General features: G+C 47.2%; 1 protein-coding gene across 1 annotated transcript in view; it reads left to right on the forward strand.

The window, feature by feature from the left end:
* LOC137336047 (myoferlin-like) overlaps positions 1-27,926 on the forward strand; it is a 129,065-nt gene that overhangs the window by 23,376 nt on the left and 77,763 nt on the right. The window contains exons 10-24 of the mRNA XM_068001549.1: positions 453-483; positions 1,337-1,452; positions 2,189-2,312; positions 3,447-3,550; positions 4,467-4,535; positions 7,470-7,597; positions 8,385-8,467; positions 11,026-11,141; positions 13,216-13,329; positions 15,129-15,306; positions 17,458-17,582; positions 20,132-20,232; positions 22,213-22,405; positions 24,099-24,254; positions 26,837-26,968. Of these exons, the coding sequence (XP_067857650.1) occupies positions 453-483; positions 1,337-1,452; positions 2,189-2,312; positions 3,447-3,550; positions 4,467-4,535; positions 7,470-7,597; positions 8,385-8,467; positions 11,026-11,141; positions 13,216-13,329; positions 15,129-15,306; positions 17,458-17,582; positions 20,132-20,232; positions 22,213-22,405; positions 24,099-24,254; positions 26,837-26,968 (1,770 nt within the window). The remainder of the gene's footprint in view (positions 1-452; positions 484-1,336; positions 1,453-2,188; positions 2,313-3,446; positions 3,551-4,466; positions 4,536-7,469; positions 7,598-8,384; positions 8,468-11,025; positions 11,142-13,215; positions 13,330-15,128; positions 15,307-17,457; positions 17,583-20,131; positions 20,233-22,212; positions 22,406-24,098; positions 24,255-26,836; positions 26,969-27,926) is intronic.

Here is a 27,926-nt window from a genome sequence, read left to right on the forward strand (position 1 = left end):
GCGTGCAGCATTAGCCCATGAACAGCCAATGGGATGAATGGCCATTTGTCAATTTTTTGGTAAGACCTACCTGGTTTGACAAAGCTTTTGGTGACTCCTCTTAACATCTCCTCATTTGGCTCTGTGTCAATTTTTATCTGATTACGCTTCTGTGAAGCATCGTGGGACATTTTCCGATGTTAAAGGCGCTATATAACAGGCAACTTGTTGCTGTTGTTTGAGGGAGGAACATTGGCCAGAGCATGGAGAACTACGTGAGTTATGGCATGGGATCCTTACTGTGCACCCCTACTGTGGGTGCTGAGTTTTATTGTTTCATCCAAAAGGTGACACCTTGGGAAACAGTAACTGCGATGCCACATCTAGTGCAGCCACAGAGGAACTTAACAACAAACTCTTACCCCTTGATCCAGCAATCAGTTTTGTGAACTGTTTAATACCTTCTTTTACAGCTGGAGATTGGCTCTGTCTATGATCTTCCAGGTATGTGACGTTACTGTCATTCTGTACAATTTAACTTGAGCTCTTCAGCTTTGAAAGGTGTCAGAGAGAGACCCAGTCGGGGCTAAAAGGGTTAAATTATGAGGACAGGTTGCATTGACTAGGCTTGAAGTCCCTCGAATATAGAAGATTAAGGGGTGATCTAATTGAGGTGTTTAAGATGATTGAAGGATTTGATAGGGTAGAAAGAGAGAAACTATTTCCTCTGGTGGGGGGAGTCCAGAACAAGGGGGAATAACCTTAAAATTAGACCACGGGCGTTCAGGGGTGATGTCAGGAAGCACTTCTTCACACAAAGGGCAGTGGAAATCTGGAACTCTCTCCCCCGAAAAGCTGATGAGGCTGGGGGTCAAGTGAAAATTTCAAAACTGAGATTGATAAATTTTTGTTTGATGAGGGTATTAAGGGATACAGAACCAAGGCGGGTAGATGGAGTTAAGATACAGATCTGAGGGGTGACCTGATAGAGGTCTTTAAAATTATGAAAGGGTTTGATAGGGTAGACGTAGAGAAGATGTTTCCACTTGTGGGGGAGACCAGAACTCGGGGTCATAAATATAAGAGACACTAATAAATCCAATCGGGAATTCAGGAGAAACTTCTTTACCCAGAGAGTGGTGAGAATGTGGAACTCACTCCCACAAGGAGTGGTTGAGGGGAAGCTCGATGAACACATGAGGGAGAAAGGAATAGAAGGATATGCTGATAGGATGAGATGAAGTTGGGAGGGAGGAGGCTCGTGTGGAGCATAAACACCGACATAGACCAGTTGGGCCGAATGGCCTGTTTCTGTGCTGTAAATTCTGTGTAATCCTATGGCGGTGTTCTGCTACAGATCACGCAGTGTTACGGAAATGGCTGTTGCTGTACGAGCCGGAGGAGGTGCATTCCATGGCCAAAGGTTACCTGAAAGTCAGCATCATTGTCCTGGCAGTAGACGACGAGGCACCGGTGAGCACAACCAAATTTGGTTTGGGAAGGTGGATTGTAGTAGAGAAGAGAAGTCGGGGGTTATCTTTGCTCTCCAGGAGTTTTGACAGAAGAGAGTGAGGCTCATTTGCCCTTGATGTGGTCCAATGGTGCCAGGCCTGGTGATGGACGGCTAAACCAGCCGTACACCAGATATGCTGAAGTCTGTGATTTAAAATAAGAAAATGCTGGAAATACTCAGCAGGACAGGCAGCATCGGTGGAGAGAGAAACAGACTCAAGTCTGTCATTCTTGGACTTGAGGGAGTGAGGATGGGGCGGTACCAAGGGGAACGACCAGGATGGGAGACAGTGAGGGTTTTGCTGGGGGCAAGGGTCTCAAAGGTGGAGGCGAGGGAACGGTTGAGCAAGTCGATAGCTGCAGAAGTAATTCGGCAAATGGAGGGCCAAAGGCTAGACAGTTGGGGGTTTGAACGTGACTTGGGGGAGTTTATTTCAAGGAATGGGCGCAGAAAGAAGTGAGTTTGGAAGGTTGTGTGGGTGGTTGAAGGAATTGGTTATAGATAACATTGTCACTGATCGCGACCATGCAATTAGAGAGGCCACGGAAGATGGCAAGGTCAAGGGGGTTGTCGTGAATATGGGCAGGAGAGAATATCGGGAGGGAAAAGAGTGGCTTTTTTTGTGCAGTTGCAGAACTTAAAAAAACAAAGTGTAAGTATAACTTTTTTGTAATTGAAATCTGTTTGCTGCACCAGATAGACAAGAAAGGGACTAACGAAGAGGATGATGTGGAGAGTAACCTGCTCCAGCCAGCTGGCATCCTTTCCCGGTGGGTCACATTCGTTCTGAAGATCTACAGAGCTGAGGACATTTCGCACAGTACGTCACAGGGACACATATCGGGGTTGGTTTCATGCGAGTGCCGATTTGGAGAGTATAGCTACACCCTGACTGAATTCTGCCCCTCTTCACCCCGTTCCAGCCATTAGATCCCCCTTCTTGCCGTCTATTCCGTTTGGCGTTCCGGTCTAGAAGGGTTGCCGCCTGGGTTAGGGTCGGGTTCCACAGGTGCTGGTAGCCCGAGTGGCGACTGTTTACCTGTGAGCCTGGGCAGTGAGTGTCGACAGATTTCCTGTTCTCACCAGACACATCCACCTGTACTTTCCAGCAGGAGTCACTGAATCGTAGCCAGGAGCAGGAAGCAGGCAGGTTCCTCACTTCTGCAGCCCGAGGGCAGTGAGGCCATCGCTGTCCTGCGATCTCCTAACTCCGGGTCACGCCTGAGACCTTCCCAATGCGTATGGCTGAGAACCATACTGCACGGTACCTGACCCCACGTTTAAGATGTTCAGTTTCGGTTGGGAATCTGTAAAGGTGTGTGCAGTCACGGCACTGAACCCCGCTCTCTCGTCACTGGTTCCTACCAGTTCCTTAGATTGAGAAATCATTGGTGAAGGGTTGTCGTCGGCCAGAACACCATCAAGGTTGATAAGAGAGGATGAGTTAAGTCTAGGAATCGTACTTCAGTGTTGCCTGAGTTTGGGCTTGAAAAGCCTGCGGGTTATAAGAGGGAAGGGAAGACTGAGGGGAGTGAGGAGCTTCCCGTTCTGAGGTCCTGGGAAAGAATGGGAGCGACCCTGAGTCTGTGCGATTGTGTAAAACGGGGGACAGTGAGTCGGCAGCCTGTTTTATCATCTCTCCCGTTCTTATTTGCATTGAAGTGAACGGTGGAAATGAAACCGGGGAGGGCTGTAAAACAGGCTGCCTGTTCACTGTCCCCCGATTTACACGATCGCACAAAGATCTGGCCTGAGGAGTCAGAGAAGGAAACAGTGCAATGATTCTCAATTAGAACTCAGTGAGGACTCAGGGAAGAGGAAGGAAGAACTGGGCAGGAGACATGGAATATTGGAAGAAAGAAGGGAGGAAAATTTGGAGGAGCACAGACAATAATATTAAAAACAAAAGAGATGAGGGTGAAAATGCTGAATCATTTATTCTGTTCCTTTTCAGTGGCAAAAGGTCTTATGTCAAACTTGAAGCACATGTTTGGGGTGGATACTGATAAGAAGGATGGTGTTGACTCCTTTCTTGAAGTCAGTTTTGCTGGTAATAAGGTAAGCAGCAGATAATCTTTTCTCATTGGGTCGCCCAATGGCTCAGTGAGTTTGTACCATGAGAGTCTGAGCCGCAGAGACCATGAAGGCACCGAGTTAGATCCCCCCCCGGTCTGCGTTGTGTTAGATCCCCCCCCCGGTCTGTGTCGCGGGAGATCCCCCCCCCGGTCTGCGTTGTGTTAGATCCCCCCCCCGGTCTGTGTCGCGGGAGATCCCCCCCCCGGTCTGCGTTGTGTTAGATCCCCCCCCCGGTCTGTGTCGCGGGAGATCCCCCCCCCCGGTCTGCGTTGTGTTAGATCCCCCCCCGGTCTGTGTCGCGGGAGATCCCCCCCCCCCACCGGTCTGTGTTGCATGCGAGAGGGTCACAGTGAGAGGCCCGGTGTCCCGGGAGAGGGCACCCCAGTTTGTGGAGGGGAAAAGAGCACCCAGAGAGTTTTTTTTATTCGTTCATGGGATGTGGGCGTCGCTGGCGAGTTCCAGGATTTTGACCCAGCGACGATGAAGGAACGGCGATATATTTCCAAGTCGGGATGGTGTGTGACTTGGAGGGGAACGTGCAGGTGGTGTTGTTCTCATGTACCTGCTGCTCTTGTCCTTCTAGGTGGTAGAGGTCGTGGGTTTGGGAGGTTCTATCGAGTTCCTGCTCCTGATGCAGAAACTGATTGTGTGATTCCTGCTGGCCGCTTGCTGAATTAGTGCAGAAACATATCCCAGAAAGTGTAGATATTGCAGAGTCCTTACGGTGCCTCACCCCCGTGGGCCACACTTCGGGGATCGCACCGTAAACGCAAGAGCTCGGTTAACACTTTTTTATTTATGAAGATGGTCTCACAAAAGTCGGGAGGGAAATGGAACTTTACATACTCGACCAAAACCTGGTGATAGGCGGGAATTTAACTCTTTATCCTCCTTGCAGGTAGCTACAAAAGTGATAGAGAACCAGATAAATCCTGAATGGAACCAAGTAATTTACCTGAGAAGCAGGGTAAGATTTGAATTTTCCCTTTGAATTGCAAACTGAGAATCCGAGGTCAAAGTGTCGAAGTTCGTGATGATGGGCACTGCACTAAGCAGTACTGATCTTTAAGCCAAGGAGTTACTGTTTGAGTTCTTGGTGCATGAAAAGGTTAACACACTGGTATAACATTCCCCTGTCCACAGGTTTGTGAGAAGTGATAAGCTATTTGAAGTAATGGGTTAAAGCCTCCTGCAAATAGTTGAGAGGGAATGTGATACGAGTCTCCAACTTTTGAATTCTAATATCCCATAATCCGGGACAGAAATAGCAGTGAAACGACAATCCGGGACAGAATTAACAGTCATTTAGACAAGGGTGGATTGATTAGGGAAAGCCAGCATGGATTTGTTAAAGGCAAATCGTGTTTAACTAACTTGATAGGGTTTTTTGATGAGGTAACAGAGAGGGTCGATGAGGGCAATGCAGTTGATGTGATGTATATGGACTTTCGATAAAGTGCCACATAATAAGCTTGTCATCAAGATTGCGGCCCATGGAATAAAGGGGGCAGTAGCAACATGGATACAGAATTGGCTCAGTGACAGGAAACAGAGAGTAGTGGTGAACGGTTGTTTTGCGGACTGGAGGGAGGTGTACAGTGGTGTTCCCCAGGGGTCGGTGCTGGGACCACTGCTTTTCTTGATATGTATTAATGACTTGGACTTGGGTGTACAGGGCACTATTTCAAAATTTGCAGATGACACAAAACTTGGAAGGGTAGTGAACAGTGAGGAGGACAGTGATAGATGTCAAGAGGATATAGACAGGCTGGTGGCATGGGCGGACACGTGGCAGATGAAATGTAACGCAGAAAAATGCAAAGTGGTACATTTCAGTAGGAAGAACGAGGAGAGGCAATATAAACTAGAGGGCACAACTCTAAAAGGGGTACAGGAACAGAGAGATCTGGGGGTATATGTACACAAATCATTGAAGGTGACAGGGCAGGTTGAGAAAGTGGTTAAAAAAGCATACAGGATCCTGGGCTTTATAAATAGAGGCATAGAGTACAAAAGTAAGGAAGTCATGATGAACCTTTATAAAACAATGGTTCGGCCACAACTGGGATATTGTGTCCAGTTCTGGGCACTGCACTTTCAAGGCCTTGGAGAGGGTGCAGAAAAGATTTACTGGAATGATTCCAGGGATGAGGGACTTTAGTTACATGGATAGACTGGAGAAGCTGGGGTTGTTCTCCTTGGAACAGAGAAGGTTGTGAGGTGATTTGATAGAGGTATTTAAAATCATGAAGGCTCAAGACAGAGTAGATAGAGAGAAACTGTTCCCATTGGCGGAAGGGTCAAGGACCAGAGGACATAGATTTAAGGTGATTGGCAAAAGAGCAAAGGTGACATGAGGAAAAGCTTTTTTACTCAGCGAGTGGTTAGGATCTGGAATGCACTGCCCGAGGGGATGATGGAGGCAGATTCAATCATGGCTTTCAAAAGGGAACTGGATAAGTACTTGAAAGGGAAAAATTTGCAAGGCCACAGGGAGGGGGAGTGGGACGAGCTGGATAGCTCTTCCATAGAGCCGGCATGGACTCGATGGGCCGAATGGCCTCCTTCTGTGCTGTAACCTCTCTGATTCTATGCAGAAATAAATGGGGCTAAAAGAGTTGATTTCTGAGGACAGGTTGCAGAGACAAGGCCTGTATTCGCTTGAGTATAGAAGATTAAGGGGTGATCTAATTGAGGTGTTGAAGATGATTAAAGGATTTGATAGGGTCGATCGAGAGAAACTATTTCCTCAAAAACACATCAGATTCCACATGTACGCTGACGACACCCAGCTCTATCTCATCACCATCTCTCTCGACCCCTCCACTCTCTCTCATTTGTCACAGTGCTTGTCAGACATCCAGTACTGGGTGAGCGAAAATTTCCTCCAACTAAATATTGAGAAAACCGAAGCCATTGTCTTTGGTCCCTGCCGCAAACTTGAACTCACCTAAAACTCTGCTGTCCGTATCCTAACTCGCACCGAGTCCCTTTCACCCATCACCCCCTGTGCTCGCTGACCTACATTGGCTCCTGGTCCGGCTACGCCTCGATTTCAGAAATCTCCTCCTTGTTTTCAAATCTCTCCATGGCCTCGCCCCTCCCTATCTCTGAAACCTCATCCAGCCCTACAACCCTCCGAGATCTCTGCGCTCCTCCAATTCTGGCCTCTTGCGCATCTCTGATTTTCATCACTCCACCATTGGCAGCCGTACCTTCAGTTGCTTCGGCCCGAAGCTCTGAAATTCCCTCCCTAAACCTCTCCGCCTCTCTACCTCTCTCTCTCCTCCTTTAAGACGCTCCTTAAAACCTTGGGACGTTTTACTACGTCAAAGGCGCTACATAAATTCAAGTTGTTGTTGTTGCTGCTGCTGTTGTAGAATGGCGGAACAGGCTTGAGGGGCTGAATGGCCTCCTCCTGTTCCCGTGTTCCTAAATTTGAAGACCGGGTCGGTACTGGCACGTTTTATTGAGAAATCTAAATGAAGGGTCAAGGCTCATAGCGAGGTTGAACAGAATACTAGATTAGCCGGAATGTGGATGACCTCGCACGTTCAGTTTTAAAAGCCTGTAGATTGTAGGAGGGGAGGGGAGGGGAGGGTGAGGGTGAGGGTGAGGGTGAGGGTGAGGGAGGTGAGGACTTCCACAGCTCTGTGTTCCCGGGACAGAAGGAGTCGGATTTAAAGGTGGTGCACTGACTCCTGATTGCGACACCACGAGAGTGCAGGGAGGAATCAAGAGTGCGCAGGTCGGGGTGTGTGGAGTCGATCAGATAGTGTGGAGGAACAACGACCAGAGATTGAAGGCCGAAGAAAGTATTCATTGCTGTAGGTGATGACTTGCAAAGACAGGTGAAAGGTTTTATAGTGAAGACGTGTTTGCCATAAACCAAATGTCACAGTGTCAGGCAGCAGAGCCGTCTCTGGAAATGCTGGAAAATTATCGACAGGCCATCGATGAAATTAACATTTTTTTTCCTCCGCAGTTTCCGTCCTTGTGTGAGAGTATCCGCTTCACTGTGTTTGAACGGTAGGTAAATGTTACTTTATTTCATCCACATTGGTGAGGCAGTCCACACCCTTACTGTTAAACCTGCTTCTTCCTGCTCTCTGTGCTGCTAGAATCTGCTCTGCTTTGCCAGTATTTTCACGTTGCTGTTTCTGCCTTCCCCACTGGCACTCCCTCAACTATTCACATGCTCTCTCTGTCTCAAAATTCTTTAATTTCTCTCATTCTACCTCCTAATGTCACTTCCCCCATTTAACTATCTCCTAACTATTTCCACTTCAGCATTTTACGTATCATTCTAGTTCGGTTTCTTTTCTCTCACATACATGCACGGGTGTCTGTGCGTGTGCTGGATTTTGTGCTCAAGTCTCTGGAGCGGGGTTTGAACCCACGACCACCTGCCTCAGAGGGGAGAGTGCTGCCCACTGAGTCACGGCTGTGTGGCTCCGTTGCCCACTGCACAGTGCGTTTAGACACTGAAGCATCGGCAGGGGTGGGAGGGGGGACTACAAACATTTTTTCATGTTGTACAGGTGGGGGGAATTCTCCGAGCCGACCTTGGCAGCCACGACTGCACTGTCCACAATCTCCCGATGGCGTCTCCAGCCGTGGCACAAACTCAGGAAAAATTACCCCATGCACATGATGCAGTTAATTAATACTCAACTAAACGATTCATTTAAAGCCGGCAGGATTGTAGCAGTTGTGGAGCGGATCAGAGACTTCTGCTAAAGTTTATAAATGCTTCGTGTATCAGGGCATGAGAGCTGCGCAGAGCATTAAGATTTCAAACGGTTCATATTTTCAGGAAGAGTGCAATCAAAAATAACCCTTTAGGAACGACATACTTGAGCATCTCAAAAATCTCATCGGTCGGACCAGAGACAGAAGGTAAGAAAGAAAGAAAGACTTGCATTTCTGTAACGTCTTTCACGACCTCAGCGCTTTACAGCCAATGAAGGAAGTACTTTTGAAGTGTAGTCACTCTTCTAATGTACAAAACGCGGCAGCCAACTTGCGCACAGCAAGGTCCCACAAACAGTAATGAGATAATAAGGGGTATTAGTCTGCGAGTTCTTATCTTTTAGGAACATTAGGAACAGGAGGAGGCCATTCAGCCCTTCGAGCCTGTTCCACCATTCAATTAGATCATGGCTCATTTTCCCGCCTTTGGTCCATATCCCCAGTTCCCCTCACCCAACAAAAACCTATCGATCTCAGTCTTAAAAGCTCCAATCGTCACCCAGCATCCACAGCCTTTATATTACTCACTGTTCTTTTGTAATGTTGCTCAAAGTATGTCGGTGCATAAGGACAGGGGCAATATTTGAAGCGCACAATGCTGTGTTCAGTTGCTAACTTGCGTGTTCCTTTAATGCTGTTGGCACACAGTGGAGCCAGCTGGAAGGTATTTTCCAATTCTGAGAGTCTGATAATGGCGAATTCATGTTGTGCGTCCATGCCATCTTAAAAACTAACTTGACATCACCCCAACTGACTGAGTTGGGTGTGAAGCCAAGTACTGAAGATGGAAGTGTTTAACCCACTGCATAACACAGAGGAGGGGTAACAGGGTGTGTTCTCACTTACAGTTTACTCCTCACATTAGTAGGCTTTGCATCATTGAATGCCAGATGCCACAGATTTATTAAGTGTGCAGTAATTAAACATACACTCACCAGCCAGTATTTATGACAAAACCTCGCGAGCTTTAGCCAGAGAATTCAGATACGGTGCAGTTCCGAGCTCGGCGTACAGCTTGATCAGACTTTGACCGAATTCGAAAGCGTCTCTTCCAACAACCACTTTTTAGACCTTTTTTCACTCCTTCCACATGACTATTTGCATGTTTAATAGTGACATCACAGTCACCATTCGACACTGAATCGATGGTCCAGTCCTTGCAGTCTAGATCTGTAACTCCCTAACTTTCCAGATCACAGGTCTGTCTTAGGCAGGTGCTCATTTTCAAAGTCTCCCTTCTAATGAATGAACAAAAGGGACCTTTTGCCTGTTCTGTGCCTGTGACTTCGAACCATTTTAAGATGTCACAATTTAAGAATCATACTTCCCTACTTTGTTGTCTTATCGATAGTTTCACCCTCGATATTATTCCACCAAGTGAAACTTCTGATTATCAATCTGCCTTCTGAAAAGGATGATTTAGTCACATATGTTCCCTTCAGCAGAACTTGTTATCAACTAATTAAAGTTCTCCACAGTGTGCACTGAAATATTTTTTAATTAGTTTATTATCCAAACTGACCATTGCTTTAAAAGAAAGACTTGCATTTATATAACTCCCTTCACGACCACAGGAAGTTCCAAAGCGCTTTACAGCCAATGAAGTACTATTTAAAAGTGTAGTCACTGTTGTAATGTAGGAAACGGGGCAGCCAATTTGCGCACAGCAAGATCCCACAAACAGCAATGTGATAATGACCAGATAATCTGCTGTTTTAGTGATGTCGGTTAAGGTATAAATATTGGCTAGGACACTGGGGAGAAAACCCCAGCTCTTCTTCAAAATAGTGCTGTGGGATCTTTTACATAAGAACATAAGAAATAGGAGCAGGAGTAGGCCAATCGGCCCCTCGAGCCTGCTCCGCCATTCAATAAGATCATGGCTGATCTGATCCTAACCTCAAATCGACATCCACTGGAGAGGGCAGACGGAGCCTTGGTTTTAATGCCTCATCCAAAAACAGCATCTCCGACAGTGCAGCACTCCCTCAGTACTATACTGGAGTATCAACCTGGATTCCATGCTCAAGTCTCTGGAGTGGGACTTGAACCCGTAACCTTCTGATTTAGAGGTGAGAGTGCGACCCACTTGAGCCACAGCTAACCCACTAAGGTCAGTCTTAATTCAATAGTTTAGTGGTTACTTCATCTAAATTGACTTATACTTCCTCACTGAACAGGCAAAAGCTAAAGGTTGCTTTTACTACAATATAAAGAGAAATCCCAAACAGTAAACATCAGCAGCCTTGAAGACAGTTTGATTAACCCATTCCTCACATAGAATTACATAGAATTTACAGCACAGAAACAGGCCATTCGGCCCAACTGGTCTATGCCGGCGTTTATGCTCCACACGAGCCTCCTCCCTCCCCTCTTCATCTCACCCTATCAGCATATCCTTCTATTCCTTTCTCCCTCATGTGTTTACCCAGCTTCCCATTAAATGTATCTACACGATTCACCTCAACTACTCCTTGTGGGAGTGAGTTCCACATTCTCACCACTCTCTGGAGAGAGAAGTTTCTCCTGAATTCCCTATTGGATTTATTAGTGACTCTCTTATAACTCCTACCCCTTACACGTGACGCTTGTTCAATTTACATCCATGCTCACAGTTTAGGTCACATCGCCTGCCTGCATCTACTTTATTTAAGCCTCGCTGTTGATTACTTGGTAATAATGCACATTATTTTCTAACCAAACAGAAGAAGAAACACCCGGGTACCTTCCAGCTTTTGGACCGTGCTTTTTAAACCTTTACGGCAGCCCCAGAGAAGGTATCGAGGGTATCGACAAGTATGACGAGCTCAACCTTGGAAAGGTGTCTGCCTTTTAAAATTATTTTAATCTAGATGGCATAGTCTCAGGATAAGGGGTCGGCCATTTAGGACTGAGATGAGGAGGAATTTCTTCACTCAGAGGGTTGTGAATCTTTGGAGTTCTCTACCCCAGAGGGCTGTGGATGCTGAGTCGTTGAACATATTCAAGGCTGAGATCGATAGATTTTTGGACTCTAAGGGAATCAAGGGATATGGGGATCGGGCGGGAAAGTGGAGTTGAGGTCGAAGATCAGCCATGATCTTATCGAATGGCGGAGCAGGCTCGAGGGGCCGTACGGCCTACTCCTGCTCCTATTTCTTATATTTTTATTTATTGAGTATCATTGAGCGAGGTTTCAAGACCCATACTGCAGGCAATTGCTAAAATTTAAAAAGAGGAGATAAGGCCAGTTAAGTCAGGAGTTAGCAATTGGAATCATACAGTACAGACGGAGACCATTCGGCCCATCGTGCCTGTGCCAGCTCTTTGAAAGAGCTTTCCAAGAGCCACTCCGCTGCTCTTTCCCCATGACCCTGCAAATTTTTGAAGTATTTATCCAATTCCCTTTTGAAAGTTATTATTGAATCTGCTTCCCCCGCCCTTTCAGGCAGTGCATTCCAGATCATAACAGCTCTCTGTGTAAAAAAAAATTCTCCTCATCTTCCCCCCCCGCACACTCCCCTCCAACCTGGCTTTTTTTGCCAATTATCTTAAATCTGTGTCCTCTGGTTACCGACCCTCCTGCCAGTGAAAACAGTTTTGCCCTTTTGACTCAATCAAAACCCCTCGTACGTTCATCTGCCATTCTTTTTGTAAAGGAAAACAAATTGGTCTTAGGTGATGACAAGCTTGGGTTTTAAAATGCGTTAGATTGTTGGAGGAGGTGAAGACTGAGGAAAGTGAGGAGGTCCTGGGAAAGATGGAGATGAGTCTTCACTTCAACACGGTGAGGATACAGAGACGAGGAAGAGTGGGAAGGTTCCTGTATTTGGCCTTTGAAGAAATAAGTGAGGTTAACTTCAGAGGAGCATTGAGTGTAGAATTTTTTTAAAAATTCGTTCATGGGATGTGGGCGTCGCTGGCAAGGCCAGCGTTTGTCAACATAACGGAGAGAGGCTGGAGGTTAGAAGGGAAAGGGGGATCGCCTGCTTATCCCTTTATCCTGTTTAGTGTGAGGAGGTGCGAGAGAGCCTTCCCAAACATGAGAACATGAGTATTCAAATCGTGGGCAGATTTTGGCGTGACAGAATGCCGGCGGTTATCGAGGGGACAAGAAATACGAGATGTTGCTTTTTGAGGGGAGGAGATGTGAAGGGAGGTCCATTTGTGGTCAGAGGAGTCCAGCTACAGGAAGGCATGCCCAGGAGGAGCGGTATCTGGGATTGGAAGGTAGATGGGTTATTCTGTTCATATTGCCCTTTTATTTTAAACAAAAGAGTTCTAGTCTCTGAAAATGTGGTGAGAATGTGGAACTCGCTACCACAAGGAGTAGTTGAGGCGACTAACATAGATAACATTTAAGGGGAAGCGGGATAAACAGATGAGGGAGAAAGGAATGGAAGGATATGCTGATAGGGTGAGATGAAGAGGGGTGGGAGGAGGCTCGTGTTGAGCACAATCACCGGCATAGACCCGTTGGGCCGAATGGCCTGTTTCTGTGCTGCAGATTCCATGTAATTCTATGTTTAAAAAGAAAATCTAGAAGGGGACGTTTGGCTAAATAAACCTCCCGACCGTTTATTTTTCCAATTTTCTCCCTTCCTTTCCCCAAGGCGTTGATTCTTGTTTGAATACAGTTTCATGGGGCATCAAACCACCGTCCAGTACCTTGCACAAGTGGTGATTCTTTCAGCTACGAGTCTTGGCAGTGAGTCAGCTCAGAATCGGACCCATAGTAGGATCGACTGTCCAAGAAGGTTTTTAAACACAAATAACTCGATAAATTTTACAGGCCATCCTTCCTCGTTATTAATCTTCCTTATCGCACAGTATTGAGGTATGGGAGGGGAGCGTGACATCGGTCTCTTTAATAAAGTATAACATTCTAATTACTCTCCTTTCCCTTTCCCTCACAGAATGAAGGAGTCTCCTATCGAGGTCGGATTTTGATAGAGTTGATCACAAAGGTGGAGGAACATTTAGGGAAAAAATTGGAGGATTTGACTGCTGAAGATTGTTCAGTTGTGCAGGTATTAATGTGATGAGCTCAGGAACTACATGTCTCCCCGGATAAATGTACCGACTTATTCACGCGTACTACAAAGGTCCATGGTTTGATTCCCGGTATCAGGAATTATGGAGTGCGTGTTTGTTTGTTTGAATGATCTCGTTCCTGTGATTGAAGCAGTGCGAGATTAAACTGGGGCGCTGAGTTAAATTGCTGATGGCTGCTTTTGATGTAAACAGCATAAGTTCCTGTATTATTCTACAAGCAGACTCTCTAAGTCTCGTTTTGTTGGCTGGATCTGAGAGGAGGACACGGGGAGTTCTTTTTGTCTTATCTTACTGACCCCGTGGGCTTCTATGTTTGTGCAATCATATGAGGCCCATTCACTGGCTGTTTCGCAATTGTAACTGGTCCCCTGACTCCCCCCACCCTGCCATACATCTAGGGGAGAGAGGGGAATCTTCCACCCCATCAATCTAGGCTGGATTTGAACCCAGGTCCCAGAAGTGAATAAAGGAATCATAGCATGATACAGCACAGAAGGAGGCCATTCGGCCCATCGTGTCTGTGTCAGCTCTTTAAAAGAGCTATCCAATTAGTCCCACTCCCCTGCTCTTTCCCCATTGCCCTGCAAATTTTTCCTTTTCAAGTATTTATCCAATTCCCTTTTGAAAGTTATCATTGAATCTGCTTCCACTGCCCTTTCAGGCAGTGAATTCCAGATCATTAGAACTCACTGTGTAAAAAAAATCCTCCTCATCTCCCCTCTGGTTCTTTTGCCAATTATTTTAAATCTGTATCCTCTGGTTACCGACCCTCCTGCCACTGGAAACAGTTTCTTCCTATCGACTCTATCAAAACCCCTCGTAATTTTGAACTCTATTAAATCTCCTCTTAACCTTCTCTTCTCAAAGGAGAACAATCCCAGCTTCTCCAGTCTCTCCACATAACTGAAGTCTCTCATGCCTGGGACCATTGTAGTAAATCTCCTCCGCACCCTCTCCAAGCCATGGGCAAGACTCCTGTAAGCCCAGTCCCCTGGTGATTTTATTTTTAATGACGGGAGTATGATTGCAGTGCTCACAGGGATATCTGCTTAAGAATAGGGCCCCAATGACTAAACAGTGGGACCCCACTGTAACATCGCCCGTTTCCGCCCCTGCCTTAGCCCACCTGCTGCTGAAACCCTCATCCATGCCTTTGTTACCTCTAGGCTTGACTATTCCAACCCTCTCCTGGTCGGCCTCCCATCTTCCACCCTCCATAAACTTGAGCTCATCCAAACTCTGCTGCCCGTATCCTAACTCGCACCAAGTCCCGTTCACCCATCACCCCCTGTGCTCACTGACCTACATTGGCTCCCGGTCTGAGAATGCCTCGATTTTAAAATCCTCATCCTTGTTTACAAATCCCTCCATTGCCTCGCCCCCCTCCCTATCTCTGTAACCTCCTCCAGCCTGACAACCCTCCGAGATCTCTGCGCTCCTCCAATTCTGGCCTTTCGCGCATCCCCGATTTTCATCGCTCCACCATTGGCGGCCGTGCCTTCAGCTGCCTGGGCCCTAAGCTCTGGAATTCGCTCCCTAAACCTCTCCGCCTCTCTCTCCTCTTTTAAGTTGCTCCTTGAAACCTACCTCTTTGACCAAGCTTTGGGTCACCTGTCCTAATATCTCTGTATGTGGCTCGGTGTCGAATTTTGTTTGATAATCGCTCCTGTGAAGCTCCCTGGGACGTTTTACTACGTTAAAGGCGCTGTATAAATGCAAGTTGCTGTCAGTTGTTGTAAGCAGTGAGAGTGTCTTTTTGATTGCGTGGTTTCAGAGGTATTTGCACAGGCGGAGGTACAGCCTCTGCGTTGTGTTCTACTCGGCCACGCGACTACAAGACATCAAGGAGCCGATCCAGTTCGAGGTCAGCGTGGGGAATTACGGAAACAAGTTTGACAAGTCGTGCAAGCTTCACGCATCCACCACTCAGTACAGCCAAGCCATGTATGATGGTGAGTAGCAGCATAGGATGAGAGGGAAAAAAGTCACGGGACTGCTGAACAAGAAGGGTTAAAATATGTCGGCAGCAAATTTGAAATAATTTTTTCTCATTCCCTGCTTCCAGCAGGAGATTCTTGTAAACGCTGACTGGAGACAGAAGGGGAAATTTAAAAAAACTCCACCGAGTCTGTGCACTGGAATTGGCCTCGTCCCTTCTGGGTTCAAGAGGGGTAAAGTCACAAGGGTTTCCTCTGCCGATCGCTGTCTAGTGACTGCTGCTGGAAAGTGGAATTTGAAATAAAATTAGACACAGGAGAATATAGAAGGATGCAGGGCAAGAGCAGGGAAATGGGACTCAAGTCGATGGTTCCAGTTAAAGAGCATTTCTACAGTGACTTTCACCACCTCAGGGTGTCCCAAAGCGCTTTACAGCCAATGAAGTACTTTTTGAAGTGTAGTCACTGTTGTAATGTAGGAAACGCGGCAGCCAATTTGTGCACAGCAAGATCCCACAAACAGCAATGAGATGAACGAGCTGGTCGTTTTTTTTTGGTGATGTTGGTTGAGGGATATATATTAACCAGGACACCAGGGAAAACTCCCCTGCTCTCGCAGTTCGACCCAAGTGCTAATCCAACCACCAAAAAAAATACAACCAGGGTTGCGTGAAATAATTTTTCTTTTAATCAGTCCCTGCATTTGGAGAGGCAGGGACTGATTAGGAACAGTCAGCATGGTTTTGTGAATGGAAAATCATGTCTCACGAATTTGATTGAGTTTTTTGAAGGGGTAACCAAGAAGATAGATGAGGGCTGTGCAGTAGACGTGGTCTACATGGACTTCAGCAAAGCCTTTGACAAGGTACCGCATGGTAGGTTGTTACATAAGGTTAAATCTCACGGGATCCAAGGTGAGGTAGCCAATTGGATACAAAATTGGCTTGACGACAGAAGACAGAGGGTGGTTGTAGAGGGTTGTTTTTCAAACTGGAGGCCTGTGACCAGCGGTGTGCCTCAGGGATCGGTGCTGGGTCCGCTGTTATTTGTTATTTATATTCATGATTTGGATGAGAATTTAGGAGGCATGGTTAGTAAGTTTGCAGATGACACCAAGATTGGTGGCATTGTGGACAGTGAAGAAGGTTATCTAGGATTGCAACGGGATCTTGATAAATTGGGCCAGTGGGCCGATGAATGGCAGATGGAGTTTAATTTAGATAAATGTGAGGTGATGCATTTTGGTAGATCGAATCGGACCAGGACCTACTCCGTTAATGGTAGGGCGTTGGGGAGAGTTATAGAACAAAGAGATCTAGGAGTACAGGTTCATAGCTCCTTGAAAGTGGAGTCACAGGTGGATAGGGTGGTGAAGAAGGCATTCAGCATGCTTGGTTTCATTGGTTAGAACATTGAATACAGGAGTTGGGATGTCTTGTTGAAGTTGTACAAGACATTAGTAAGGCCACACTTGGAATACTGTGTACAGTTCTGGTCACCCTATTATAGAAAGGATATTATTAAACTAGAAAGAGTGCAGAAAAGATTTACTAGGATGCTACCGGGACTTGATGGTTTGACTTATAGGGAGAGGTTGGATAGACTGAGACTTTTTTCCCTGGAGAGTAGGAGGTTTAGGGGTGATCTTATAGAAGTCTATAAAATAATGAGGGGCATAGATAAGGTAGATAGTCAAAATCTTTTCCCAAAGGTAGGGGAGTCTATAACGAGGGGGCATAGATTTAAGGTGAGAGGGGAGAGATACAAAAGGGTCCAGAGGGGCAATTTTTTCACTCAAAGGGTGGTGAGTGTCTGGAACGAGCTGCCAGAGGCATAGTAGAGGCGGGTACAATTTTGTCTTTTAAAAAGCATTTGGACAGTTACATGGGTAAGATGGGTACAGAGGGATATGGGCCAAGTGCAGGCAATTGGGACTAGCTTAGTGGTATAAACTGGGCGACATGGACATGTTGGGCCGAAGGGCCTGTTTCCATGTTGTAAACTTCTATGATTCTATGAATCTGGCTCAGTATTTTTTCCCATGATTTTTGGTGCTTTAAAAATGCCAAAAATACAACAGTTTGAGACTGAGCTGAACAAGATGGGAGTGAATATTCCAGTTAGTTTCAGGGACACTAATCCCTCCGTCTCTCCGTGTGTTTGCAGGTAACTACTATTATTACCTCCCCTGGTGCAACACCAAACCTGTGGCTGCTGTGACATCGTACTGGGAAAATATCGACCACAGGCTTGATAGGTTAAACATTCTGCTTAAAATCATTGACAAGCTGGTGAGTATTTTATGCAATAAAAACAGAAAATGCTGGAAAACACTCAGCGGGGGTGTGGAGAGGGAAACAGAGTTAATGTTTCAGCTCAATGACCTTTCATCAGAACTGGAAGATGTTAGAGGTAAGCAAGTGCAGAGCCAGGGAAAAGGGGAGGAGGCAGGGATAGAAGAGAAGGGAAAGAGGTCTGTGATAGAGTGCAGGGCAGGAGTGATTAAATAACAAAAGTGCAAGGCAAAATGAGGTGACAATGAGAAAAGTATAGAAACAAAATATGGGTTCAGCAGAATTGCAGAGGGGGAGGGAAGCCTGGGAAACCTGGCAACGAGAGGGCTTTTGCTTTTGTTTTGGTATTTTAAACAGCTATACTAAATGTGATTTTATTTTAACTGATGGTTATTTTCACTCTTGTGTTCGATGCACCTGCCGCATGCTTAATTCCCTAAACAAGAGTGGTCTCTTTCTGACTCTGTCCCAGTGGCACAGGCTGCTATATCGTATGTACAAGCTCACACTCATGTGATTACTATTGACGAGAAAGGCCATTTGGCCTATCTATATCATCCTACACTACACTACCCAACGAGCTCTTGGATGACTGTTTGGGATTTTGCCTCCACTGCTCTATCCTGAAGTAATTCCGAGTGTTGATCACCATTGAACGATGAAATTGTTCCTCACGTGGGCTCTAAGATTTGGCTGTCGACAGTTTGAACCTATTCTCTCTCGTCCTGCTGTCATGGCTTGCCTTGAAATTTGAATTTGCCTTTCTGTATTATGTAACATCTTATATGATCCCGTCTACATTTCTTTCCTTCAAAGCTAAAGAGCCCCAAAATTTTTTTTGCAAAAGCCAATTATTGCAGGTGCCGGAAACCAGAAACAAAAGCAGAAAATGCTGGAAACAGTACTATCCCACTGGGAATGCGGGATTGGTGAACTTAATCAATAATCTATTAATTCGGCATTCATTTTGCTTCGATGTTTCTTACTCCACGAATAACAAATCTTCTAATTTCCAGACCCCTTCAATCACACCCTTAGCCGGTTCTACACCATTCATGGAGTATCCATGTCTTCATTGATACCCCACTGTGTAGGGGAAATATGGAACATAGGAAAAGGAGCAGGCCATTCAGCCCATCGAGCCTATTCCACCATTCAATTAGATTGTGGCTGATCTGTATCTTAATTCCAATCACCCATCTTGGTTCCGTAACCCTTAATACCCTTCCCTAACAAAAATCTATCCATCTCAGTTTTGAAATTTTCAATTGACCCCCAGCCTCAACAGCTTTTTGGGGGAGAGAGTCCCAGATTTCCACTCCCCTTTGTGTGGGTTTAATTTAGTTTCCACTTTCTCCTCCTATCCTCTCCCTCGGAGGAAGTAAGTCACCCCAAGACTGCTGGGAGGAGACGAGAAAAAAGCCACATGATGACTAGCCTGTGTCTTCCACCCTGAGCCCGATCAGGAAAGTCACACCAGTCACCTGTCCCATCGCTGTGCAGTGATTAATAAAATACTGCAGTTATTGAACTATTGGCTGAAGGGATGTTGAGTACATTTAAAAAAATTATTCGTTTATGGGATGTGGGCGTCGCTGGCGAGGCCGGCATTTATTGCCCATCCCTAATTGCCCTTGAGAAGGTGGTGGTGAGCCGCCTTGAACCGCTGCAGTCCGTGTGGTGAAGGTTCTCCCACAGTGCTGTTAGGAAGGGAGTTCCAGGATTTTTTTCAGGTTAGTATATTTCCAAGTCGGGATGGTGTGTGATTTGGAGGGGAACGTGCAGGTGGTGTTGTTCCCATGTACCTGCTGCTCTTGTCCTTCTAGGTGGTAGAGGTCGCGGGTTTGGGAGGTGCTGTCGAAGAAGCCTTGGCAAGTTGCTGCAGTGCATCCTATGGATGGTACACACTGCAGCCACAGTGCGCCGGTGGTGAAGGGAGTGAATGTTTAGGGTGGTGGATGGGGTGCCAATCAAGCGGGCTGCTTTGTCCTGGATGGTGTCGAGCTTCTTGAGTGTTGTTGGAGCTGCACTCATCCAGGCAAGTGGAGAGTATTCCATCACACTCCTGACTTGTGCCTTGTAGATGGTGGAAAGGCTTTGGGGAGTGAGGAGGTGAGTCACTCGCCGCAGAATACCCAGCCTCTGACCTGCTCTTGTAGCCACAGTATTTATGTGGCTGGTCCAGTTAAGTTTCTGGTCAATGGTGACCCCCAGGATGTTGATGGTGGGGGATTCGGCGATGGTAATGCCGTTGAATGTCAAGGGGAGGTGCTTAGACTCTCTCTTGTTGGAGATAACCTTATCTCTGCACTGCCTCCAGAAGAGGAGGGTAGAAAAATAATCAGTCGCAAAAGAATGATGCTGCTGCAGTTGAACAGCCTTCTGACACTCAATGTCTAGACTTGCACATGAAAAATGGCCACTTGGAAGGGCATTGGAGGGCTCCCTGGGAGAGTCACTGACCGGATTAGTTGGAGGGAGTTGGGGTAAATGCCGTTCACTGATATCAGTGTGACGTTTTTGATGCCGCTGCATTTTTATTTTAGAAAGCCAATTTGGAAGACGTCAGACAAACCTTGCCCTCTGAAGGGACTCGCCTCACTGGGTTGTGGGTGAAGATGCTTGATCGTTTAGTGAAAGATTGCAAGTAGGTAACATTAAGCAAAATCCCCCGAGAACTGGCAGTGGGTTAAACCCTGGGACCAGACCGATGAGATTAAAGTGTCCCCCCCTCTCTCTCTCTCTCCACCTCTGTTGGCAGTGAGGGTGAATTTCACTCTCAACTTCAGCAATGTTTACACCATTCACAGAGTTTGTATGTTGTTCATTGTGTTTCCAATGTGCAAAAATGGCACAGAAAACCTCAGTGCCCTGCTCACATTTCCCCCTAAATTGACATTGATTTGATTGTCAGGACATCGCTATGGGAACGGACAGATGTTACAGTACAGCAGTGGGCGGGAACTTGTTCTCCTTGAGTTTGAAGCTGAGGCACGGTATTGAGTTTAGTGGAGGCAGCTTTGTGTTTGCACTTGGCTGTGATATACCTGACCTGGGAGTGCTCGATGCTGAAACCAGGTGCCTTAAAATGGGAACTGTTCCACTCTCAGCACCAACAGACCTCACCTTGATCAGTGCAAAATGTGCGCACACACGCACACACACGCACTGGAGTGGGAATTGACAGAAATAAAATGGAAAATGAATTACCTGTTAATTCTACTCAAAGTAGAAATACTTTGACCCGATGTGATCTAAATTGCAGATGGCTGCATTGATGTAAATAAGACCATTTATACAGCGCCTCTAACATAGTAAAACATCCCAAGGCGCTTCACAGGAGCGTTAATCAGACAAAATTTGACACCGAGCCAAATAAAGAGATATTAGGACAGGTGACCAAAAGCTTGGTCAAAGAGGGAGGTTTTAAGGAGCGTCTCAAAGGAGGAGAGAGAGGCGGAGAGGTTTAGGGAGGGAATTCCAGAGTTTCGGGTCTAGGCAGCTGAATGCACGGCCGCCAATCCGTTTTTTTTCCATTATGGATATTTTGTAAATTTCTCTTGTAAGCAGTGTGATCTGCCGGCTCTGTTTAATTGGATTTTTATGGGAATAATTGATTATTCAAGGAACCAAAACAGTCACCTCTGTTAATTAAAAAGTTGTATGCATTGTACAACTTGACTCCGACCTGGGAGATATGACTATTTTAATGGTTTTAACACATAATCGGTTATGAGCTGGAGGTTGTAGTAGGAATAAAGTCAAATGATGGAACTGTTTCACTCACACTTTGAGTGATACAGTATGGTAGTGGCCTCAGACCGATGAAACTCTCCTCTTTCTGCTGGCTGTAATGGTCCCAAGTGAAGTGAGCCTGGGGTAATTTGAACCCAGTTCCTGGTGGGAATGAATCCACAGTGGAAAACTACCCATAGCCCAGCACTGATGGAGAGTAAGGTGGTAATCTCAGTGAGGCTGGAAGGACACCTGATGTGGGAACTGGAAATACCGCACTGATCCTCTGATTGGGAAGATCCTGCATAATGCCTGACTCCTATTACTGACCTGGGAGTGTTTGACACTGGAATATGAGGCATAAAGTGCAAAATAGTTGCATTTCCCTACATTGCCCTCTCTAACTTTATATTTTGATGCCCCTTACTCTCTCTGCTCCAGCAATGAAAAACAAAGAAATGCCCAGGCTTCTTAAATACGGGCGGGCGGGCGGGCGGGCCTCGCTTGGGCGGGCGGGCGGGCCTCGCTTGGGCGGGCGGGCGGGCCTCGCTTGGGCGGGCGGGCGGGCCCCGCTTGGATGGGCGGGCCTCCGTTGGGCGGGCGGGCGGGCCTCCGTTGGGCGGGCGGGCGGGCGGGCCCCGCTTGGGCGGGCGGGCGGGCGGGCCCCGCTTGGGCGGGCGGGCGGGCGGGCCCCGCTTGGGCGGGCGGGCGGGCGGGCCCCGCTTGGGCGGGCGGGCGGGCGGGCCCCGCTTGGGCGGGCGGGCGGGCGGGTCCCGCTTGGGCGGGCGGGCGGGCGGGCCTCGCTTGGGCGGGCGGGCGGGCCCCGCTTGGGCGGGACCCATGCAGAACCAGTCAGCTGATTTTTTAATTCTTTTCTTTCCCCCGATTGTAGTAACTCACTCCTACCATTGAAGAAACTTCCCCCTGTGACTGCCCTCGATCACTACATGCATGGCCAGCAGATTTTGGTTCTTAAGAAGATTAGAAAGTCAGCAGAGAAACTGAGGGACAGAAACGTCAATGTGCAGGACATGCTGCCTGAAGTTGAAGAGTGGCTCGAGAGCCTCACGTCAGTAGCAGAGGAGGTTTGCTTTCTAGTGCCTGATACAAGTGTAAGGGGGGATCGTCCAATGTGGAGCAAACAGGCTCCTTATGTAAAGGAAGACCTGCATTTATATAGCACCTATCATGACCTCAGGATGTCCCAAGCGCTTTACAGCTGATGAAGTACTTTTTGAAGTGTAGTCACTGTTGTAATGTAGGAAATGCAGCAGCCAATTTGTGCACAGCAAGATCCCACAAACAGCAATGTGACATTGACCAGATCATCTATTTTAGTGATGTTGGTTGAGGGATAAATATTGGCCAGGACATCGGGGAGAACACCCCCTGCTCTTCTTCGAATAGTGCCATGGGATCTTTTACACCCACCTGAGAGGGCAGACAGGGCCTTGGTTTATCATCCAATCTGAAAAACGGCACCTCCGACAGTGCAGCGCTCCCTCAGTACTGACCCTCCGACAGTGCGGCGCTCCCTCAGTACTGACCCTCCGACAGTGCGGCGCTCCCTCAGTACTGACCCTCCGACAGTGCGGCGCTCCCTCAGTACTGCCCCTCCGACAGTGCGGCGCTCCCTCAGTACTGACCCTCCGACAGTGCGGCGCTCCCTCAGTACTGCACTGGGAGTGTCAGCCTAGACTTTGTGCTCAAGTCTCTGGAATCTGACTTCAACCCTCGACCTTCCGACTCTGAGGCGAGAGGAGAGTGCCACCGCACCAAGAAAGTGATTGATTTCATTTCATTCCCCCCCCCCCCACCCCCGCCTTCCCTTCCTGAGGGTGATGACTCATGTTGAAGAATAGCTGCACGGTTTGTCTTCCCTCCTGTGAGTGCCTGAGATTTCTATTTAACAGTATTCAGTTTCCTTCACCATAACCATGTGGTCAGGCGCTCGGCATAAACTTTGCCACCAGCTGCCGCCTGCATTATTTGTTCATTTATAACAATCTTACGACTCTGTTCTTCCACTTTGCATTGAAATAATTAAACTGATTCCGTAGAGAGCAGGGCTTTACAAAAGGGACCAGAGATTCTGCGTTTTCAATTTCAGTTCGTTTCCTCTGAGTCTCATGATGTGGAGACATTATTTAATGGGAAAAGCACAGCTCAGAACTCAAACCGTAGTCCGAAATAAAACCAGGAAATGCTGGAAAACGCTCAGCAGGTCAGGCAGCGTCTGTGGGGAGAGAAAAGAGCTAACGTTTCATCAGAACTCCTCCTCCTAACCATTGCCGTACTGTCCAGTTTGGACTTGCTATCAGTCAGTGACTGTCACTTGTGGAAAAAGTTAGCATCACCGGCATATTTGTTGCAGTATTTTGTCACTCGTTCAGTTTCTGCACCATTGACAAAAAGGGATTCATAAACACAGTTTCCCAATCTCCGTTGGGGCAGAGTTAGGGGCGCTACAGCCTTCCTTGACCAAGCAGGGGTGGGGGAAAAGATATCCAGGGTTTCTGCTCCTGGCCGCTATCCGTTTACTCCAGCTGGACAGCCCACGTGCCGACGTCAAGGCGAGAGCGGGATTAGGCTCAGCTGTGATGCTCCCTGTGGCCGATGAGCCTGCCGGCACTCGCTGTCCAGGCCCCGCGCACGGGGGGGGTGGCGAGGAACCGGCGGACAGCAGCTCCTCGGCAAGAGGGGGAGAGAATCGTCACAATTGACGCCCCGAGAGCAATGATTTGACTGTTCACGTGTTCTACTTTTCTGACCTTGCAGCCTCAAAACAGCCTGCCCGACGTCATACTCTGGATGCTGTGCGGGGGGAAGCGTCTTGCTTACGCTCGGGTTAAAGCGCACTCGGTCCTGTTTTCCAAAGATAGCGGAAAATCCTGTGGGAAATTCTGTGGAAAGCTGCAAACGGTGTTTCTGAAGGTAGGTCAGAATTCTCCTCAAATGTACGCTGCTTCCATAGTTACGACTTTGTTCTGCGTTTCGAGCTCCAAACGCCCCCCATTCTACGCGATTCACTTCCCGCCCCCCCATCCTCACCGCTTTCAAATCAAAGGAGCAAATTCCGTGGTCTGGCCCCTCTCGGGAAATCGCAGGCGCGGCCCGTGATTCACTCTCCGATAGCGGAAGATGGCAGGTTGCTGACCTGCGATTTCCAGAGGTTGCATTCCCTGTGCCAGGTCGCAGAATCACCCCATAACTCTCGTTGTACAATCTCCCACTCGGTTAGTGTGTGGCAGGGTGCGTTGGTACATTCCTGGAGGTGGCCCTCATTGTACGATCTCTTCACTCATTCAAAACTGGCACCCTTCATTCCCTCGGTCTTCCCTTTCTCCGACAATCCAACGGTTTTCAAAACCCAAACTTGGTGTCACCTGACTTCTACTTCACCTCTTTTTTTTTCTCTCTCCGACTCCTCGTAACCTTGCGGCTGTCCTGGGCTACGGGCTTTGACCCTTCACCCAATTAATAGTCCGCTCAGGTGCAAGCATCGAGTTTGTTGTGTCTGAGCCGGGCTGGAGATTGGAGGATTTCACCTGGCAATGGTGAGAGCAGAGGTGTCTGCACAGAGTTTGAATTAACTATCCCCCATCTTTGGACACTCCGCATTGTAACCATTAGCAACTGTACATCAGTCTGCACTCGTATTCAGCCAGCCAGTCACTCTGTGTCAGGAACACGCCTCCCGTTGCGGGCAGCTCCACATTTTGTGTGTTGTTACAAATCTGCGCAACACGTCCAATATCATAACTAATATAAACTAAATGGTACAACTTTAAAGGGGGTGCAGGAGCAGAGAGACCTGGGGGGTCACGCACACAAATCTTTGAAGGTGGCAGGACAAGTTAAGAAGGCTGTTAAAAAAGCACATGGGATCCTTGGCTTTATGAATAGAGGCATAGAATGCAAAAGCAAGGAAGTTATGCTAAACCTTTATAAATCACTGGTTAGGCCTCATCTGGAGTATTGTGTTCAATTCTGGGCACCGCACTTTAGGAACATAGGAACAGGAGTGGGCCATTCAGCCCCTCGTGCCTGCTCCGCCATTTGATAAGATCATGGCTGATCTGTGATCTAACTCCATATACCTGCCTTTGGCCCATATCCCTTAATACCTTTGGTTGCCAAAAAGCTATCTATCTCAGATTTAAATTTAGCAATTGAGCTAGTATCAATTGCCGTTTGCGGAAGAGAGTTCCAAACTTCTACCACCCTTTGTGTGCAGAAATGTTTTCTAATCTCGCTCCTGAAAGGTCTGGCTCTAATTTTTAGACTGTGCCCCCTACTCCTAGAATCCCCAACCAGTGGAAATAGTTTCTCTCTATCCACCCTATCCGTTCCCCTTAATATCTTATAAACTTCGATCAGATCACCCCTTAACCTTCTAAACTCCAGAGAATACAACCCCAATTTGTATAATCTCTCCTCGTAACTTAACCCTTGAAGTCCGGGTATCATTCTAGTAAACCTACGCTGCACTCCCTCCAAGGCCAATATGTCCTTCCGAAGGTGCGGTGCCCAGAACTGCTCACAGTACTCCAGGTGCGGTCTAACCAGGGTTTTGTGTAGCTGCAGCATAACTTCTGCCCCCTTGTACTCCAGTCCTCTCGATAAAAAGGCCAGCATTCCATTAGCCTTATTGATTATTTTCTGCACCTGTTTATGACACTTCAATGATCTATGTACCTGAACCCCTAAGTCCCTTTTAGGAATGATGTCAAGCCTTCAAGAGGGTGCAGAAGAGATTTACGAGAATGGTGCCATGGATGAGGGAGTTCAGTTATGTGGAGAGACTGGAGAAGCTGGGGTTGTTCTCCTTAGAGCAAAGAAGGTTATGGGGAGATTTAATAGAGGTGTTCAAAATTATATGAGTTTTTGATAGAGTAAATAAGGAGAAACTGTTTCCAGTGGCAGGAGGGTCGGTAACCAGAGGACACAGATTTAAGATCACTGGCAAAAGAACCAGAGGGGAGATGAGGAGAATTTTTTTTACACAGCGAGTTGTAATGATCTGGAATGTGCTGCCTGAAAGGGCGGTGGAATCAGATTCAATAATAACTTTCAAAAGGAAATTGGATAAATAAGAAAAAATTTACAGGGCTATGGGGAAGGAGCAGGGGATTGGGTCTCATTGGACAGCTCTTTCAACTAGTCAGCACAGGCATGATGGGCCAAATGGCCTCCTTCTGTGCTGGATGATTCTATCATGGTTCAGTTATTTTGTGTTTCACAGAGAGATTATTGTCATAGAGAGCCTCATGATGAGGGTGAGGACTGCAGTGAAATCGATGATATGATAAAATCTTTGTCGTGATTAACAGCGTGTCGTTCCCTTACATTACAATGTCCTATGGGGATTATTGCCTGACTGTTTTCCAAGTATCACCCAGAGATAATGAAGCGACTGCTCTTTGTTTTAACCACTTTGGTGCCTGTCAGGCTGTTGTAGATTTCCCGATCCTCAATGGGAACTAATTGCTGAATTGTTGAACTGATGTTGACAGTACCCGCTGGACAAGACCTATGAAATGAAGACTGCAGCTCAGCTCCGTGTGCGGATCTGGATGGGACTGTCTTCAGATGAAGAGGAATTTGAAAAGTACATAGACGGAAAATTTTTGGTAGCTGCAGAAAGAGTGAGTTTAGCCGGTTGGTGGGTAGGGGGCGTTTAAAACACGTTTTGGGGCCCAGCCTATCACTCTGTTACTCCTCCAAGGTAATTCCCCCAGTGGTGTCACTGAGAGAGACGTAGCTCGTCACCACATGGTGTCAGGTGGCAACGCTGATCTCCAAGGGTGTACTGTGTGACCGAATGGCAAAGCAGTGTGCCCAGTCTCCGCAGCCTTCTGCTCTCCCTCCACGTCCTGAAAGATGGTTCTTCTTTCATCCGCTTCGGAACGACTGTGTGCACCCTCCAGGGATTCGAGCCCAGAGTCTCTCTTCCCCCAGACCAGTGCTGGGACCAGCTGAGCTTCCCAGTCATTAGTGCGCTGCTTCTTCCATTGTTCCCCTTTGCCCTCTCCTGGAGGACTGGTGTACGGTTCCACCATCATAGACAGCCCTCTGATATCTCACCTCACAGCCATTCGTCACGCATGAGTCTGCAGAGTGAGTATCTGCAAACTGGGCAGTCATGTATGTTGGGTTCATGTAGGATATTGTCATACATCCTTTACATCTAATACAAGTTCTCGTAGTAGGGAAACGTCTGGTTAACAGTCTTTATTACATCAAGTCAACGAGATCATACAAGTATATAAAAAGGAAGAGAGTAGCAAAAGTAAATGTTGGTCCCTTCGAGGCTGAGACAGGAGAAATTATAATGGGGAATCAGGAAATAGCAGATGGGTTAAACAAATATTTTGTATCTGTCTTCACAGTAGAAGACACAAAAAGCAGACCAGAAGTAGTGGGGAACCAAGGGGTAAATGAGAGTGAGGAACTTAAAACAATTAATATCACTAGAGGAAAAGCGCTGGACAAACTAATGGGACTAAAAGCCGACAAAAGCCCTCGGACCTGATGGCTGACATCCGAGGGTTCTAAAAGAGGTGGCTGCAGAGATAGTGGATGCATTGGTTATGATCATCCAAA

This window comes from Heptranchias perlo, chromosome 20, assembly GCF_035084215.1.
Source record: "Heptranchias perlo isolate sHepPer1 chromosome 20, sHepPer1.hap1, whole genome shotgun sequence".
NCBI classification, from domain to species: Eukaryota; Metazoa; Chordata; class Chondrichthyes; order Hexanchiformes; family Hexanchidae; genus Heptranchias; species Heptranchias perlo.